The 16,947-nt window shown below is 49.1% G+C and overlaps 1 protein-coding gene across 1 annotated transcript in view; it reads right to left on the bottom strand.

Annotated features, from left to right (window-relative positions):
• The window catches only part of fer1l4 (fer-1 like family member 4), a 527,478-nt gene that overhangs the window by 324,321 nt on the left and 186,210 nt on the right, over window positions 1–16,947 (bottom strand). Inside the window, exon 16 of the mRNA XM_072515422.1 lies at window positions 3,950–4,058. Within this exon, the coding sequence (XP_072371523.1) occupies window positions 3,950–4,058 (109 nt within the window). The remainder of the gene's footprint in view (window positions 1–3,949; window positions 4,059–16,947) is intronic.

The following is a 16,947-nucleotide window of genomic DNA, read 5'->3' as shown; positions in this document are numbered from 1 at the left end:
ACAGGGTGTAATCCCGAGATTACAACCCTAGAGGTCCTGTCTTTTAACTTTCTGCCTAGCTCCCTGAACTCCTGCTGCAGGACCTCATGCTCCTTCCTGCCTATGTCGTTAGTACCAATATGTACAACGACCTCTGCCTGTTTGCCCTTCCCCTTCAGGATGCCCTCTACCCGTCCTGGACCCTGGCACCAGGGAGGCAACATACCATCCTGGAGTCTCGTTCACGTCCACAGAAACACCTATCTGTGCCCCTGACTATAGAGTCCCCTATTACTATTGCTCTTCTGCGCTTTGACCCTCCCTTCTGAACATCAGAGCCAGCCGTGGTGCCACTGCTCTGGCTGCTGCTGTTTTCCCCTGATAGGCTATCCCCCCCGACAGTATCCAAAGGGGTATACCTGTTCGAGAGGGGGACAACCACAGGGGATTCCTGCACTGACTGCCTGCCCTTTCTGGTGGTCACCCATTTCTCTGCCTGCACCTTGACTGTGACCACATTTATATAACTGCGATCTATGACGCTTTCCGCCACCTGCATGCTCCTAAGTGCATCCAATTGCTGCTCCAACTGAACCATGCGGTCTGTGAGGAGCTCCAGTTGGGTGCACTTTCTGCAGATGAAGCCATGACGTAACAATCCTCCAGACTGGATCAGCAGTACGGTCAATGCGAAGGATGGTTAATGCCAAGTAAAGCTGGTTGAAAGCAGAAGCTTCCGAACGACATTCTGGATGTCCTTCGAGTGATGTGAATGGTTACACAACACCGTTTGGCATTTTCACAACTCCAGAAGAAAATCAACAGAGACATGAGACCATCACTGATTGTCTCAAAGTGGAAACCACGGTGGATGATCTACTAATCTATGGATGTGGAGATACAATGGAAGAAAGCACAGAGGACCATAGTCAGAGTGTAGTGCGGCTGCGGGAGAGATCTCACCAGATGAATCTAAAGCTGAATAAGAAAATTGCAACTGAAGTAAAATACATAGATCGTCAAATACATAGATCATGTATTGAGGTTGTTACGACCTCCTCAGGGGCCACGGACTTTGCTCCATCCAGTTCCTTGTAATTACTTCGGAGTCTGAATTCCCCCGGTAGTTAGGGACGGGACGTCCCCTTAACAAGGGGGAACCTCATTGTATAAAAACTCTGACCTGGGTGCAGCTCAAAGAGGGTGGCCCTTCAGGGAGAGAAGTTGTTAGTGGAGTAACTTGTGTAGACCTAAATAAACCAGAGTTCATTTTATCCTACCGTACATCTCTGTCTTTGGATTCTACACTGGCGACGGGGCTGAAGTGGGCCAGTCACAGGCATCGCGTACCATACCGTCAAACCACTTCGTCTGGGCCCTAGGAGGTCTCTATTCCAGCCACAGAGATGCCACACATCGGGAAACGTGAACAATTCGACGTGAGTAGCAGAGACTGGTTCCAGTAAGTTGAGAGGGTACAATGTTTGTTTCGCTCCAATGTCATAGTTGGGGTTGAGCGGCAAATCATGGTATTACTGACTGCCAACGGGTGCTGACCTACGCGCTGATAAAGTGCCTCAGCTCCATGGACAGGCTGGACTCCAATTGGTGACTTTGGCTGATCGCATCGGAAGCTGAAGCCCCAGATTATGGTCCAAAGGGTTTGTCCACACAGCCTCACAGGCCCAGGCAGAGCCCAATGGCGACTTTTTAAAAATCGTGCTTGTGAACGCCCACTGCCTCTGGTGAGTTTGGGGCCACGGTGACTGAATCTCTGTGGGCCCCGCAACGCTGACACCCAATGGAAGTTGATGACGGAGACTCACGCGACCCACCAGCTGGTGATAGACATCCCCGTTTCCCAGAAAAGCGCAGAGCGGGGTCCATGAGCTTCAGGTTTTGCCATCGGCATCGGACCATCAGAGCGACCACCAACCAGCCTTGGCCGGACCCAAGCCCCCGCAGGGCAGGGCATGCTGCAGGAACAGAGGCCATCACCATGGCATGACCTGGATCAGACAGGGCGGCTCCACCGAGCTGGAATGCCAAGATGGAGGCCTGAGGCCGGGCGCCGGGACCAGGATCCCAAGGGAGCCCGTGATGACGCTGTTCCCCGCCAGCCCCCCATACATTATTGATACCCTAGAGGCAAGGCATACAACGTTGAGCACCAACATGATGCCTACCAACAACTTCACTGCGTGACGGATCCCAGAGTCACGCCCATCAGGATAGCGCTGCAAATTAATGGGCACCTCATTGAAATGGAGCTCAACACCAGAGTGGCGGCAGTCTCGCTCGTCAGCTGCCGGACGTTTGCCATGATCTAGTCGGTCTCCAGACCTTGGCCCTTCGAGACACGGATGCCAGGTTGTCAACATATATGGGCAGAGGAGCCTCTGGTCATCGAGGGCATCACCCAACTACCTGTAACATATGGGGACCAACCGACATGCTTGTCCTTGGTGGTGTTCTGCGGTGGAGGCCCCAGCTTGTTGGGCCATGACTGGGCTGGCAGGGAATCTGCCGAATGTACTCCCGCAGCCTGGAAGGAGTTCTGGCAAAGCTTCCAGGGACTCGGCACCATCAAAGGAGCAGTGGCTAAAATCAGCGTTGACCCACATCCACATCCCGCTATTTCCACGCCTCATCAGTACACACGATGCCCCAAGATCAACGCTGAGCTGGATCGCCTGGACATCACCCGTCCCGTCCACTTCGCTAACTGGGCTGCACCGGTGGTCTTGATGATCCGACGGGTCCTTGCTTCTTTGTGGAGACTACAAAATTACGGTGAACTGGGTTTCGACCATTACCCGTCCATTGAGGACCTGTTCGCCAAGCTCAGTGGCGGCAAAATGTTCACCAAACTCGACATGAGCCACAGCTGGGTCTGGATCTGGGTTCCCGGTGGCTCATCACCATCAATACACACAGGGAGCGGTACAAATACACCAATTTACCATTCGAAGTTTCGTCGGCCTGCGCGATCTTCCAGTGGGTTATGGAGATGATCCTGTGGAGTCTGCCCAGGGTGGGCGTATACCTGGACCATGTCCTCATCACTGGGACCTCGGATGAGGAACACTTGGACAACCTGGCTGAAAGTCCTCTGTTGGTTTGAACAAGTCGATGTCCGCCTACGGACGGCGAAGTGTGTTTTCAAAGCCCCGAGGTCACCTTGTGGTAGACAAGATGTGGGCCATTCGACAGGGTAAATTTAGAATTCGGGTTAAACTACCTTAGAGTTAAAATCAGGAGCTTTGACCGCACAAACGGGAATGGAAATCTGAAAAACATTTCTCCTAAAAGCTGTGGATACGTGGGGTCAATTGAAGCATTCAAGGCTGAGATTGATTGGATTTTATTGGGAAGGGCACCAAGCAATATGGAGCAAAGGTGGGGAAATAGAATAAAATGTGAAAATGTTCACGGGTTGAATGATCTCTTTCTGTTTCAATGTGAGACGTGAGGAGAAATGTATTTACCGATGTGACAATCAGAGCATACCACCCCCCCCCCCCACAGGGAACGCTTCATGTTGAGACCAATCCAAGTTTTAAGGAAAATTTAAAAAATAATAATTGAGCCTAAAATGATATATAGCTTGGGAAGCAGATAATGTTAATTCCATATTTCTATATGTAACAGTAGAAATATTTTCACAATCATTATCCATAGTGGTTATGCAACAAAAATGATGCTTCTCCCTCTCTCACTGCCAACATTCCCCTTTCAAAGGAGCAGTTTCCCAGGACGGCTCTTACCAAATTTCCATTCTTTGTGAAAGGAGATAAGCCTTTAATCTTTTTTAGTGCAATGAAATGGAGTATGACTTGACAATGGACTCCAGTGTATCGTAATGTTGTTTGTCTTCAAAATGATAATGAAAGGTTTGGCCAAAACATTGGACTTCATAAATGTCACAGCTGCACTTTCATCTACAACATCAACAAAGGCTGGTTCTTACCAATGGACACCTCGAATGTGATAGGGCGGGACCCTACGGAAGGGTCAACCATGGTTGCCTCAAAAAATGCAGCAAACAGCAGGAATTCCTCCTTCTCACCTGCAATAGACTGAACAGAGAAAGACTTTGAATTTTGGTGCTTTCATTACTTACATCCTGATATCACATTGACAACATTTTTCTGCCGCTAGGTATCTGACCCACCCAATTCATTGGCAGTGCCACACAATAGGGTAGCCAGTTCTGCCAATGTTGTCATCATCAGTTAAATTAGTGAGGATGAAGTGAGGTAGGGTTATTTCCCCATGATGGAGGGCTGGTCCGGGAGCAATGCCCAAAGGACATTGACTCAGGCAATGCCAGTGCCACCAAGTCACTTTTGGTTATGGTCATTGACGTTTGAATCCAGAGTACGTTTATGGGCAAGATCCTCCCAAAAGGGAACAAAGTCACCTAGCGAGTGCGTTTAGCCGCATGTTTCCCGGCGCTCGCAGTGCAACGAGTGCTGAATAAGGGGCCTGAACGGGGAATCCACGGCCAAGGCTGCGTTGTTTATACTGGGGAGCTCCGCTCGCTGGAACTTCCCAGTGTTGCGAGAGATCAGGACACCATCTCTGAGGCCCCCAAAACAATCCCAGACCTCCCCCCCCACCCCCACCGGACAAGCCTGCACGCGCTATGAGAGGGTCCCCGGTCGGCCAGCCTGCACCCCTTCTCCCCCCCAACACCCATGCCGTGAAAACCTGGCCAGATTGCACGCGCAAACAATATGCCAGCTTGGCACCTTGAAGTGCCTATGCCAGCTGGCAGTGCCAGTGCCAGGCTGGCCATACCAGGGCACCACCCTTCCCGAAGGGCATGCAGCGAGGGCTTCTGATCCCCTGGGAAACCGCCACGAATGCCGTTCCGCCTGCGCCTCTTTGTAGGGACCAATGCTGAACGGCGCATTCCCGAGGTCTCTGAGGCGAAGGGGCTGAATCCCAAAGCCACAGGAACCTCGGGAATCCGCACATTAGAGTGAGACTAGTTGTTTTGCTGCAATCTACATATTTTCAAAACATGATGGGTTGGGATCACATCACAATGTCTCGTGAGCCCCGTTGGATCTCACGATGTGTGGTGATCCGGGTAGATCCTGGGAGCAGGGTCTCACAGCTTTCAATGGCTACGCTGCACGAGCTGCTTTTTGGGCGCAGCACAGCCCTTAGATTGCGCCCTTAGTTTTAATGTACTCAGCTCAAGTTCACTTTTGAAATGGAGCAGTCTGACACACTCTCCAGTCCAGTCGATTTCGGCGGCGTGAGAACAGCTGGTGAGTCAGTTTCAGCGGGAGCATTGCGGAAAGAGGTTGCTGGGAGGTAAGTCAACCTTTAAAAGCACTTGTCTTTGCAGGGGCAGGCCAGTCGATTTCGGCGGCGGGAGAACAGCTGGTGAGTCAGTTTCAGTGGGAGCAGTGCGGAAGGAGGTTGCTGGGAGGTAAGTCTGTCCTTTAAAAGCACTTGTCTTTGCAGGGGCAGGCCAGTCGATTTCGGCGGCGTGAGAACAGCTGGCTGGTTAGTCAATTTCAGCAGGAGCTGAGAATTTTTCTTTTTTTTAAAAATTAGTTTTTTAGGCGGGATCAGGAAGTCGACCCGCGGACGTCTGGGAAGACCCTCACCAATAAATTCTGGTGGAGAGGAAACCCGAGACACTACACATGTAGTGTCTCCCACCCGCCCTCCTCCTCTAACCTAATAATAAAACCCATTGGTCTGAGGTAAGTACCATATTTTATTATATTATGATTATTTTTTATAAAAATTTAATTTAGTTGTTAGCCAGATCGTGGTAGAAAGTTAGAGGAATGGCAGGGAAGGGAGTGCAATGTTCCTCCTGCAGGATGTTTGAGGTGAGGGATGCAGTTAGTGTCCCTGCTGATTTTACCTGCAGGAAGTGCTGCCATCTCCAGCTCCTCCAAGACCGAGTTAGGGAACTGGAGCTGGAGTTGGAAGAACTTCGGATCATTCAGGAGGCAGAAGGGGTCATAGATAGCAGCTTCAGGGAATTAGTTACACCAAAGATTGGAGATAGGTGGGTAACTGTAAGAGGGACTGGGAAAAAACAGTCAGTGCAGGGATCCCCTGCGGTCGTTCCCCTGAGAAACAAGTATACCGCTTTGGATACTTGTGGGGGGGACGACTTACCAGGGGTAAGCCATGGGGTATGGGCCTCTGGCACGGAGTCTGTCCCTGTTGCTCAGAAGGGAAGGGGGGAGAGGAGCAGAGCATTAGTAATTGGGGACTCTATAGTCAGGGGCACAGATAGGAGATTTTGTGGGAGCGTGAGAGACTCACGTTTGGTATGTTGCCTCCCAGGTGCAAGGGTACGTGATGTCTCGGATCGTGTTTTCCGGGTCCTTAGGGGGAGGGGGAGCAGCCCCAAGTCGTGGTCCACATTGGCACCAACGACATAGGTAGGAAAGGGGACAAGGATGTCAGGCAGGCTTTCAGGGAGCTAGGATGGAAGCTCAGAACTAGAACAAACAGAGTTGTTATCTCTGGGTTGTTGCCCGTGCCACGTGATAGTGAGATGAGGAATAGGGAGAGAGAGCATTTAAACACGTGGCTACAGGGATGGTGCAGGCGGGAGGGATTCAGATTTTTGGATAACTGGGGCTCTTTCTGGGGAAGGTGGGACCTCTACAGACAGGATGGTCTACATCTGAACCTGAGGGGCACAAATATCCTGGGGGGGAGATTTGTTAGTGCTCTTTGGGGGGATTTAAACTAATGCAGCAGGGGCATGGGAACCTGGATTGTAGTTTTAGGGTAAGGGAGAATGAGAGTATAGAGGTCAGGAGCACAGATTTGACGTCGCAGGAGGGGGCCAGTGTTCAGGTAGGTGGTTTGAAGTGTGTCTACTTCAATGCCAGGAGTATACAAAATAAGGTAGGGGAACTGGCAGCATGGGTTGGTACCTGGGACTTCGATGTTGTGGCCATTTCGGAGACATGGATAGAGCAGGGACAGGAATGGATGTTGCAGGTTCCGGGGTTTAGGTGTTTTAGTAAGCTCAGAGAAGGAGGCAAAAGAGGGGGAGGTGTGGCGCTGCTAGTCAAGAGCAGTATTACGGTGGCGGAGAGGATGCTAGATGGGGACTCTTCTTCCGAGGTAGTATTGGCTGAAGTTAGAAACAGGAAAGGAGAGGTCACCCTGTTGGGAGTTTTTTATAGGCCTCCTAATAGTTCTAGGGATGTAGAGGAAAGGATGGCGAAGATGATTCTGGATATGAGCGAAAGTAACAGGGTAGTTATTATGGGAGACTTTAACTTTCCAAATATTGACTGGAAAAGATATAGTTCGAGTACAATAGATGGGTCGTTTTTTGTACAGTGTGTGCAGGAGGGTTTCCTGAAACAATATGTTGACAGGTCAACAAGAGGCGAGGCCACGTTGGATTTGGTTTTGGGTAATGAACCAGGCCAGGTGTTGGATTTGGAGGTAGGAGAGCACTTTGGGGACAGTGACCACAATTCGGTGACGTTTACGTTATTGATGGAAAGGGATAAGTATACACCGCAGGGCAAGAGTTATAGCTGGGGGAAGGGCAATTATGATGCCATTAGACGTGACTTGGGGGGGATAAGGTGGAGAAGTAGGCTGCAAGTGTTGGGCACACTGGATAAGTGGGGCTTGTTCAAGGATCAGCTACTGCGTGTTCTTGATAAGTATGTACCGGTCAGACAGGGAGGAAGGCGTCGAGCGAGGGAACCGTGGTTTACCAAGGAAGTGGAATCTCTTGTTAAGAGGAAGAAGGAGGCCTATGTGAAGATGAAGTGTGAAGTTTCGGTTGGGGCGATGGATAGTTACAAGGTAGCGAGGAAGGATCTAAAGAGAGAGCTAAGACGAGCAAGGAGGGGACATGAGAAGTATTTGGCAGGAAGGATCAAGGAAAACCCCAAAGCTTTCTATAGGTATGTCAGGAATAAGCAAATGACTAGGGAAAGAGTAGGACCAGTCAAGGACAGGGATGGGAAATTGTGTGTGGAGTCTGAAGAGATAGGCGAGATACTAAATGAATATTTTTCGTCAGTATTCACTCAGGAAAAAGATAATGTTGTGGAGGAGAATGCTGAGCCCCAGGCTAATAGAATAGATGGCATTGAGGTACGTAGGGAAGAGGTGTTGGCAATTCTGGACAGGCTGAAAATAGATAAGTCCCCGGGACCTGATGGGATTTATCCTAGGATTCTATGGGAGGCCAGGGAAGAGATTGCTGGACCTTTGGCTTTGATTTTTATGTCATCATTGGCTACAGGAATAGTGCCAGAGGACTGGAGGACAGCAAATGTGGTACCTTTGTTCAAAAAGGGGAGCAGAGACAACCCCGGCAACTATAGACCGGTGAGCCTCATGTCTGTAGTGGGTAAAGTCTTGGAGGGGATTATAAGAGACAAGATTCATAATCATCTAGATAGGAATAATATGATCAGGGATAGTCAGCATGGCTTTGTGAAGGGTAGGTCATGCCTCACAAACCTTATTGAGTTCTTTGAGAAGGTGACTGAACAGGTAGACGAGGGTAGAGCAGTTGATGTGGTGTATATGGATTTCAGCAAAGCGTTTGATAAGGTTCCCCACGGTAGGCTATTGCAAAAAATACGGAGGCTGGGGATTGAGGGTGATTTAGAGATGTGGATCAGAAATTGGCTAGCTGAAAGAAGACAGAGGGTGGTGGTTGATGGGAAATGTTCAGAATGGAGTACAGTCACAAGTGGAGTACCACAAGGATCTGTTCTGGGGCCGTTGCTGTTTGTCATTTTTATCAATGACCTAGAGGAAGGCGCAGAAGGGTGGGTGAGTAAATTTGCAGACGATACTAAAGTCGGTGGTGTTGTCAATAGTGTGGAAGGATGTAGCAGGTTACAGAGGGATATAGATAAGCTGCAGAGTTGGGCTGAGAGGTGGCAAATGGAGTTTAATGTAGAGAAGTGTGAGGTGATTCACTTTGGAAGGAATAACAGGAATGCGGAATATTTGGCTAATGGTAAAGTTCTTGAAAGTGTGGATGAGCAGAGGGATCTAGGTGTCCATGTACATTGATCCCTGAAAGTTGCCACCCAGGTTGATAGGGTTGTGAAGAAGGCCTATGGAGTGTTGGCCTTTATTGGTAGAGGGATTGAATTCCGGAGTCGGGAGGTCATGTTGCAGCTGTACAGAACTCTGGTACGGCCGCATTTGGAGTATTGCGTACAGTTCTGGTCACCGCATTATAGGAAGGACGTGGAGGCTTTGGAGCGGGTGCAGAGGAGATTTACCAGGATGTTGCCTGGTATGGAGGGAAAATCTTATGAGGAAAGGCTGATGGACTTGAGGTTGTTTTCGTTGGAGAGAAGAAGGTTAAGAGGAGACTTAATAGAGGCATACAAAATGATCAGGGGGTTGGATAGGGTGGACAGTGAGAGCCTTCTCCCGCGGATGGATATGGCTGGCACGAGGGGACATAACTTTAAACTGAGGGGTAATAGATATAGGACAGAGGTCAGAGGTAGGTTCTTTACGCAAAGAGTAGTGAGGCCGTGGAATGCCCTACCTGCTACAGTAGTGAACTCGCCAACATTGAGGGCATTTAAAAGTTTATTGGATAAACATATGGATGATAATGGCATAGTGTAGGTTAGATGGCTTTTGTTTCGGTGCAACATCGTGGGCCGAAGGGCCTGTACTGCGCTGTATTGTTCTATGTTCTATGTTCTCTTTTCAGGATAATCCAGTTAAGGAATTTGCGAATGGATTCTCCATTACTGTCTCTCACAAGGCCACCTGCACCGGTCAACATACAAGTTGGGATTTATATAGTTCCATGGACTTCAAGATTGGTTCTATCAGTAATCTTTTAAATAGGGCCCTGGCCATTTCCTCACCTTGCAAGCTTGACACAGAAATGGAGCGCTATCCTGTGAGACGATGGCAATGCTGATCACATCATTGTTCAGTGTGTGTTGTACAAAATCACAAACGGACCAAAGGGCAGCACATTTGGATCTGAAAAGTGCCTGTTCTATCTCAAATTACCCTGGAAAGGCAGTGTCTCAAACATTTGGACAACAGGGTAAGCAATCTGATTGACGCTGCCACTATGCAGTGGCTACACGAGTGATATTAGACATCAAGAGAATGCCACCATCAGTATAAAATAACAGTCCGTTTCTGTGCTGCTGCAGTGCTTGGTAGATAGGCCATACATCCCAATGATTGACTGATTGAATCAAACAGCATGTTCCTTTGGTTGTCAATAATAGGCAAAGTACAGACTCTACTCATCCAGTTTGGAAAACCCAAAACAAAACACGTACTGTTAGATGTGATTTTGTGATTGGGCAGCACTTATTGAACAATCCTGAATGTGCTAATAGCTACAATAACAATCAATTTAAGAACATTAGTTGAGCTCATAACATGGCTCATTTACCCTTGCTCAAAGCAACATACATTCACAATCAGGAACCTATACTCTGCAAAGAAAATCAATATGTCCAAGCCTTGTACTTTTACATTACCCTGAAGGCGATTCTCAGGGCCCATTAGGTGCGGGTGCAAATCCCACAAACCTTCGAAAGGCCCAAAAATGGGATTCGCGACAGCGAGAATTCCTATTGCGATGTGCCCATTCCCTCCCTGTAATGTAGTCAGGTTCACACCCAGAAAAACGTCCTTCAGAGCCCATAATGAATGCAAAGGCTTTTTGTTTTCACAGCGGCTGACTGCCCTGAGTGATCCGAGAGAAAGGCTTTCTGTTCTAAAACCTTTTCGTTGTCGTTCAGAATGCGCACAGTTTAGAGCGGTTAGTGGCCTAGTGAAACTCATGAGATGGGGGGGCGGGGTAAGAAAGTGATGAAACTGAAGGACGCTACCCTATGGGGCTGGCTGGATGTACAACTGAAAGAGAAGGTAGGACAGTAATGAGGGAGGGGGGGGCGGTGTCATTGGGCAGTCATTTAGAGATTGTGTAGTGGTTAGCCAGGAGTCTTTAGTACAAAGGCTTGGCAGCAATTAGATCAGAGGATGACAAAGTCAGAGTGTGAACGGTGCTTATGTGTGTTGCCTGTCTGTGCCTTACAGAGTAATTGTGCCCATGAACATTCCTGACAGCTCTGCTCATCTAATTAATTGGCCATCATGATTTCAGCCATACCAATGTCAGCTGTCCACAGTCTCAGAGAAAGATGGAACCTCATGTATCAAGGAGGAAATGTTGGATGAGGGTGTCTGGAGGGAATGTGTTGGGCCTCGCAGCCTCTACCCACCGAATACCTTAGAGAATGTAAAAGCTCAATGTTCACACTGACCTTCAGTTGACCCTGCATGACGGATGGCGGCCACTGAAACAACCTTCCAGAACCTCATGTGATGAAGCAGTTGCTAATTTTAAATCTGAGATTGACCTTTGTGAAGCAAAGATATCAAAGGAAGGTCTATGGAGTAAGGTTATAGATCAGCCATGATCTCATTGAATGGCAGAACCGTCTCAAAGGGCTGAATGGCCTCCTCCTGTTCCTATGTTGAGATTAAGGGTGGGAACAATCAGACACTGCGAGCCCATAGGCGACTCTGAAGGGCGAGAGCATTGACCTGGGTCGGTCAAGCGATGAAGTTGGAAGGGTCTCAGACATGTGCGCGCGTTCTGGCTGCCAGGCAAGATGTAAAGTTGCCATATTCCAGGGCCAGGAGGACATGGGGTCTGAAGGTAGCGAGATGGAACACCAATCTGACTGTCTTCCTCTCTGTTTCTCATCCCTCATAGTGTTCTGAGATATATCGGGATGGAGCCAGGGGAACTGATGAGTATACTGATCACCGCGCTGGAGAGCACAGACTCCAGCAGTTGAGACAGGCACACCCAGGGAAGACCCAGAGCTAGGAGGCCTAGGGGCTGCAGGGCAGGCTCAAGGGCCAGCCATCCCATCAGGTCGAAGAGGAGGCTAGAAGGTAAAGATGAAGGAGACCAAGAGTGTACAAGACCCGGGTGTCCTTCATGGAGCTGTCAACATCATTGTGCTGCAGGAGACTCCACCTCACAAAGGAGACAATGCAGCACCTTAGGTTTCTATCAAACGTTATACCATATGGAAGAGGGGGGCACCCACTCCCTGTGGCCATGAAGGTCACGAGAACCCCAATGCATATGTGCCCAGGACCCTAGTGGATGCTGAGCGGTGTTATTCACAGATGGAAAAGGAAGGGTTGGATGTTATTTTTGCTGTGATAAAGTTCCACCACCATGTCTACAGTCAACATTTTATAATCATAACAGACCACAAGCCTTTGCTGGGCCTTTTCAAAGAAGATGAAGAAACTCCCTCCCATTGCCTCGGCTTGGATCCAACATTGAGCCTGGATACTGCCGGCCTACACTCCCTCGAGCACCGCCCTGTAGTGTAAATAGCCAACGCGGATGCTTTGTGACGCTTCCCACTGCCCATGAGCTTAGCCCCTTTGCTGGCGCTGGAAGGAGTCATCATGTCTTTAAACTTTTTAGATATGTTGCCAGTATCTACAAAACAGACTAAAGCTTGGACCAGAAGGACCGCACATTGTCTAAGTTGCAGCGTATGATGCTCAGTGGAGGAATCCCAGGACACCCTACGGAAAGGAAGACCTTCCTCACGAAAAGACAAGAATTAAGAGTTGAAGATGGTATTATCCTGTGGGGATTCAGGGTCGTCGTCCCCCGTCCAAATCAGCGCTCAATTCTGATGGAATTTGCACAAAGGTCATCCTGGGGTATCCAAGATGAAGATGTTCACAAGGAGCTATGTTTGGTGGCCTAGACTTGATGCAGATATCGAGGACTTGGCAAAGCACTGCTCCTTGTGCCAGTTGAATCAAGGCTCCAACCTATGGCCTCCTTACACCCATGGGAATCGCCAGAACGACCATAGGTATGGGTGCACATAGACTTTGCTGGTCCATTCTTAGGATCAATGTTCCTCATTATGTTCAGTGCCCATTCTAAATGGTTGGGCTGCCTTGTGTGGCCTCCGCAATTTCCACAACACAACAAAAGTAAAACTTCACCAAAGTTCTTAACCCACGGCATACCAGAGATCCTCGCAACCGATCATGGTGCCAGCTGGGGCGTTTCAGATGTTCTTGAAGTTGAACGGCATTAAGCACATCCAGATCATCATAGAATTTATAGTGCAGAAGGAGGCCATTCGGCCCATCGAGTCTGCACCAGCTCTTGGAACGAGCACCCTACCCAAGGTCAACACCTTCACCCAATCCCCATAACCCAGTAACCCCACTCAACACTAAGGGCAATTTTGGACACTGAGGGCAATTTATCATGGCCAATCCACCTAACCTGCACATCTTTGGACTGTGGGAGGAAACCGGAGCACCCGGAGGAAACGCACGCACACACGGGGAGGATGTGCAGACTCCGCACAGACAGTGACCCAAGCCGGAATCGAACCTGGGACCCTGGAGCTGTGAAGCAATTGTGCTATCCACAATGCTACGTCTTTTCGTCCTCACTGTCATTAGGGGTGGTACCAGGGGATTGGAGAGTGGCGAATGTCGTGCCCCTGTTCAAAGAAGGAACTAGGGATAACCCTGGGAATTATAGGCCAGTTAGTCTTACTTCGGTGGTAGGCAAAGTAATGGAAAGGGTACTGAAGTATAGGATTTCTGAGCATCTGGAAAGACACTGCTTGATTAGGGATAGTCAGCACGGATTTGTGAGGGGTAGGTCTTGCCTTACAAGTCTTATTGAATTCTTTGAGGAGGTGACCAAGCATGTGGATGAAGGTAAAGCAGTGGACGTAGTGTACATGGATTTTAGTAAGGCATTTGATAAAGTTCCCCATGGTAGGCTTATGCAGAAAGTAAGGAGGCATGGGATAGTGGGAAATTTGGCCAGTTGGATAACGAACTGGCTAACCGATGGAAGTCAGAGAGTGGTGGTGGATGGAAAATATTCAGCCTGGATCCCAGTTACCAGTGGCGTACCGCAGGGATCCGTTCTGGGTCCTCTGCTGTTTGTGATTTTCATCAATGACTTGGATGAGGGAGTTGAAGGGTGGGTCAGTAAATTTGCAGACAATACGAAGATTGGTGGAGTTGTGGATAGTAAGGAGGGCTGTTGTCGGCTGCAAAGAGACATAGATAGGATGCAGAGCTGGGCTGAGAAGTGGCAGATGGAGTTTAACCCTGAAAAGTGCGAGGTTGTCCATTTTGGAAGGACAAATATGAATGCGGAATACAGGGTTAACGGTAGAGTTCTTGGCAATGTGGAGGAGCAGAGAGATCTTGGGGTCTATGTTCATACATCTTTGAAAGTTGCCACTCAAGTGGATAGAGTTGTGAAGAAGGCCTATGGTGTGCTCGCGTTCATTAACAGAGGGATTGAATTTAAGAGCCGTGAGGTGATGATGCAGCTGTACAAAACTTTGGTAAGGCCACATTTGGAGTACTGTGTACAGTTCTGGTCGCCTCATTTTAGGAAGGATGTGGAAGCTTTGGAAAAGGTGCAAAGAAGATTTACCAGGATGTTGCCTGGAATGGAGAGTAGGTCTTACGAGGAAAGGTTGAGGGTGCTAGGCCTTTTCTCATTAGAACGGAGAAGGATGAGGGGCGACTTGATAGAGGTTTATAAGATGATCAGGGGAATAGATAGAGTAGACAGTCAGAGACTTTTTCCCCGGGTGGAACAAACCATTACAAGGGGACATAAATTTAAGGTGAAAGGTGGAAGATATAGGAGGGATAGCAGAGGTAGGTTCTTTACCCAGAGAGTAGTGGGGGCATGGAATGCACTGCCTGTGGAAGTAGTTGAGTCGGAAACATTAGGGACCTTCAAGCAGCTATTGGATAGGTACATGGATTACGGTAAAATGATATAGTGTAGATTTATTTGTTCTTAAGGGCAGCACGGTAGCATTGTGGATAGCACAATTGCTTCACAGCTCCAGGGTCCCGGGTTCGATTCCCAGCTTGGGGCACTGTCTGTGCGGAGTCTGCACGTCCTCCCCGTGTCTGCGTGGGTTTCCTCCGGGTGCTCCGGTTTCCTCCCACAGTCCAAAGATGTGCGGGTTAGGTGAATTGGCCAATGATAAATTGCCCTTAATGTCCAAATTGCCCTTGGTGTTGGGTGGAGGTGTTGAGTTTGGGTAGGGTGCTCTTTCCAGGAGCCGGTGCAGACTCAAAGGGCCGAATGGCCTCCTTCTGCGCTGTAAATTCAATGATAATCTATGATTAATCTAGGACAAAGGTTCGGCACAACATCGTGGGCCGAAGGGCCTGTTCTGTGCTGTATTTTCTATGTTCTATGTTCTATGTACCGTGCTGCCCCTGGATAGCACCGTACCACCCATCGTCCAAAGGTCTGGCAGAGCAGGCGGTACAGCAATGAAGAAACAGCACAGCGGGTTCCATGGACACAAGGTTGGCTCAGTTTCTGTTTGACTCTGAACCACACCTCATACCACGACGGGAGTCTCCCCGGCAGAATTACTGTTTCTTTGGAGATGCTTTTATGAAGCTAGGGTTAGGAGTTTTCATATTTTATATCCAACAATTTATAAATTACAAAACCGCGCAAGAACCAACACACGTATTCACAAGTGAGCATCTTCACAACAATTGTAGTTGTAACCTCCCCTTTAATCAGCAGACATATTTTACATTCCCCAATATGGTCAAAACACTCAGTTACGGGCATTTATATACAATTTGGTTTGGGCCTTAGCTTGTCCTCGGCCGATCACTTGTGGCTTTGTCCTCCTGCTCATATCTCGCATTCAATTTGACTGCCTTTACCCCCCTCCCCTGCACTCCACCCCCTCCCACTCTCCCCTTCCCCCTCCCACTACACCCACCCCACCCTCCCGCATTCCTTTTCCTATCTTTCCAGTGGCTCGCCCGTGTCTCTTTCCCCCCCCCTCCACCCCAGGGTACTCTACCTCTTGCTGAGTACGAACATTTTCAACAAGTTGTTGATGTGGAAGCCTTCTCCTGACCAAAGGATGGCAAATTTTATTTTCTGCAGCCTGAGAAATTCCGCCATGTTGGACAGCCAGTTTGCAGCCTTGGGTGATGGTGTCGTTCGCCAACTGAGCCGGATTCTCTGGTGGGTGATCAGAGAGGCAAAGACTAGGGCATTGGCCCTCCTCCCCATGAAGAGTTCTGGCTGTCTCAAGACCTCGTTGACTGCCAATTTTGGGCTTGGCTCCACCCTCATTCCCACAATCCTGGATGTTGCCTCAAAAAAGGTTGTCCAGTACCCGACAAGTCTGGGGCACGCCCAGTGCATGTGGGTATGGTTGGCCGGGCCCCCCCTCCTCCACCTCCGTAAAGAACCCACTCATTCGAGTTCTGGTTAGGTGCGCTCTGTGCACCACCTTTAGCTGCGTTAGGCTCAGCCCTGCGCACGTGGAGGTGAAGTTCACCCTGTGCAGAGCTTCGATCCAGAGTCCTCCCCTATCTCTATGCATAGTTCCTCCACCTATTTTTCCTTGTCTCCTCTGGGGGGAGCATATGTCCTCCGACAGTCGCCCGTACAGGTGCGCAACAGTTTCCCTTCCCTAGGTCGCTGGCGTCCATCAGTCCTTCTACTAACCAGTGTCCTGGTATCCGGAGGTACGTCCCTGTTTCCTTGGGGTACATTTTTTGACCTGAATGTATTTCTTTTTTTATAAATTTAGAGTACACAATTATTTTTCTCAATTAAGGGGCAATTTAGCATGGCCAATCCATGTACCCTGCACATCTTTGGGTTGTGGGGATGAGACCCACAGACACAGTAAGAATGGTCGGCAGGGAATAAAATGAGAAGTTTTCTTAATTCATACATGAAATGTGGGTGTCGTTTGGTACATCAACATTTATTACCCATCCCGAGTTGCCCTTCAGAAGGTGGTGGTGAGCTGCCTTCTTGAACCGCTGCAGTACTGGAGGTATAGGTACATCCACTGTGCCGTTAGGGAGGGAGTTCCAGGATTTTGACCCAGCGATGGT

Source organism: Scyliorhinus torazame, chromosome 8, assembly GCF_047496885.1.
Source record: "Scyliorhinus torazame isolate Kashiwa2021f chromosome 8, sScyTor2.1, whole genome shotgun sequence".
NCBI classification, from domain to species: Eukaryota; Metazoa; Chordata; class Chondrichthyes; order Carcharhiniformes; family Scyliorhinidae; genus Scyliorhinus; species Scyliorhinus torazame.
The sequence above is the reverse complement of the archived record's forward strand: the minus strand, read 5'-3'. Positions and strand labels throughout refer to the sequence as shown.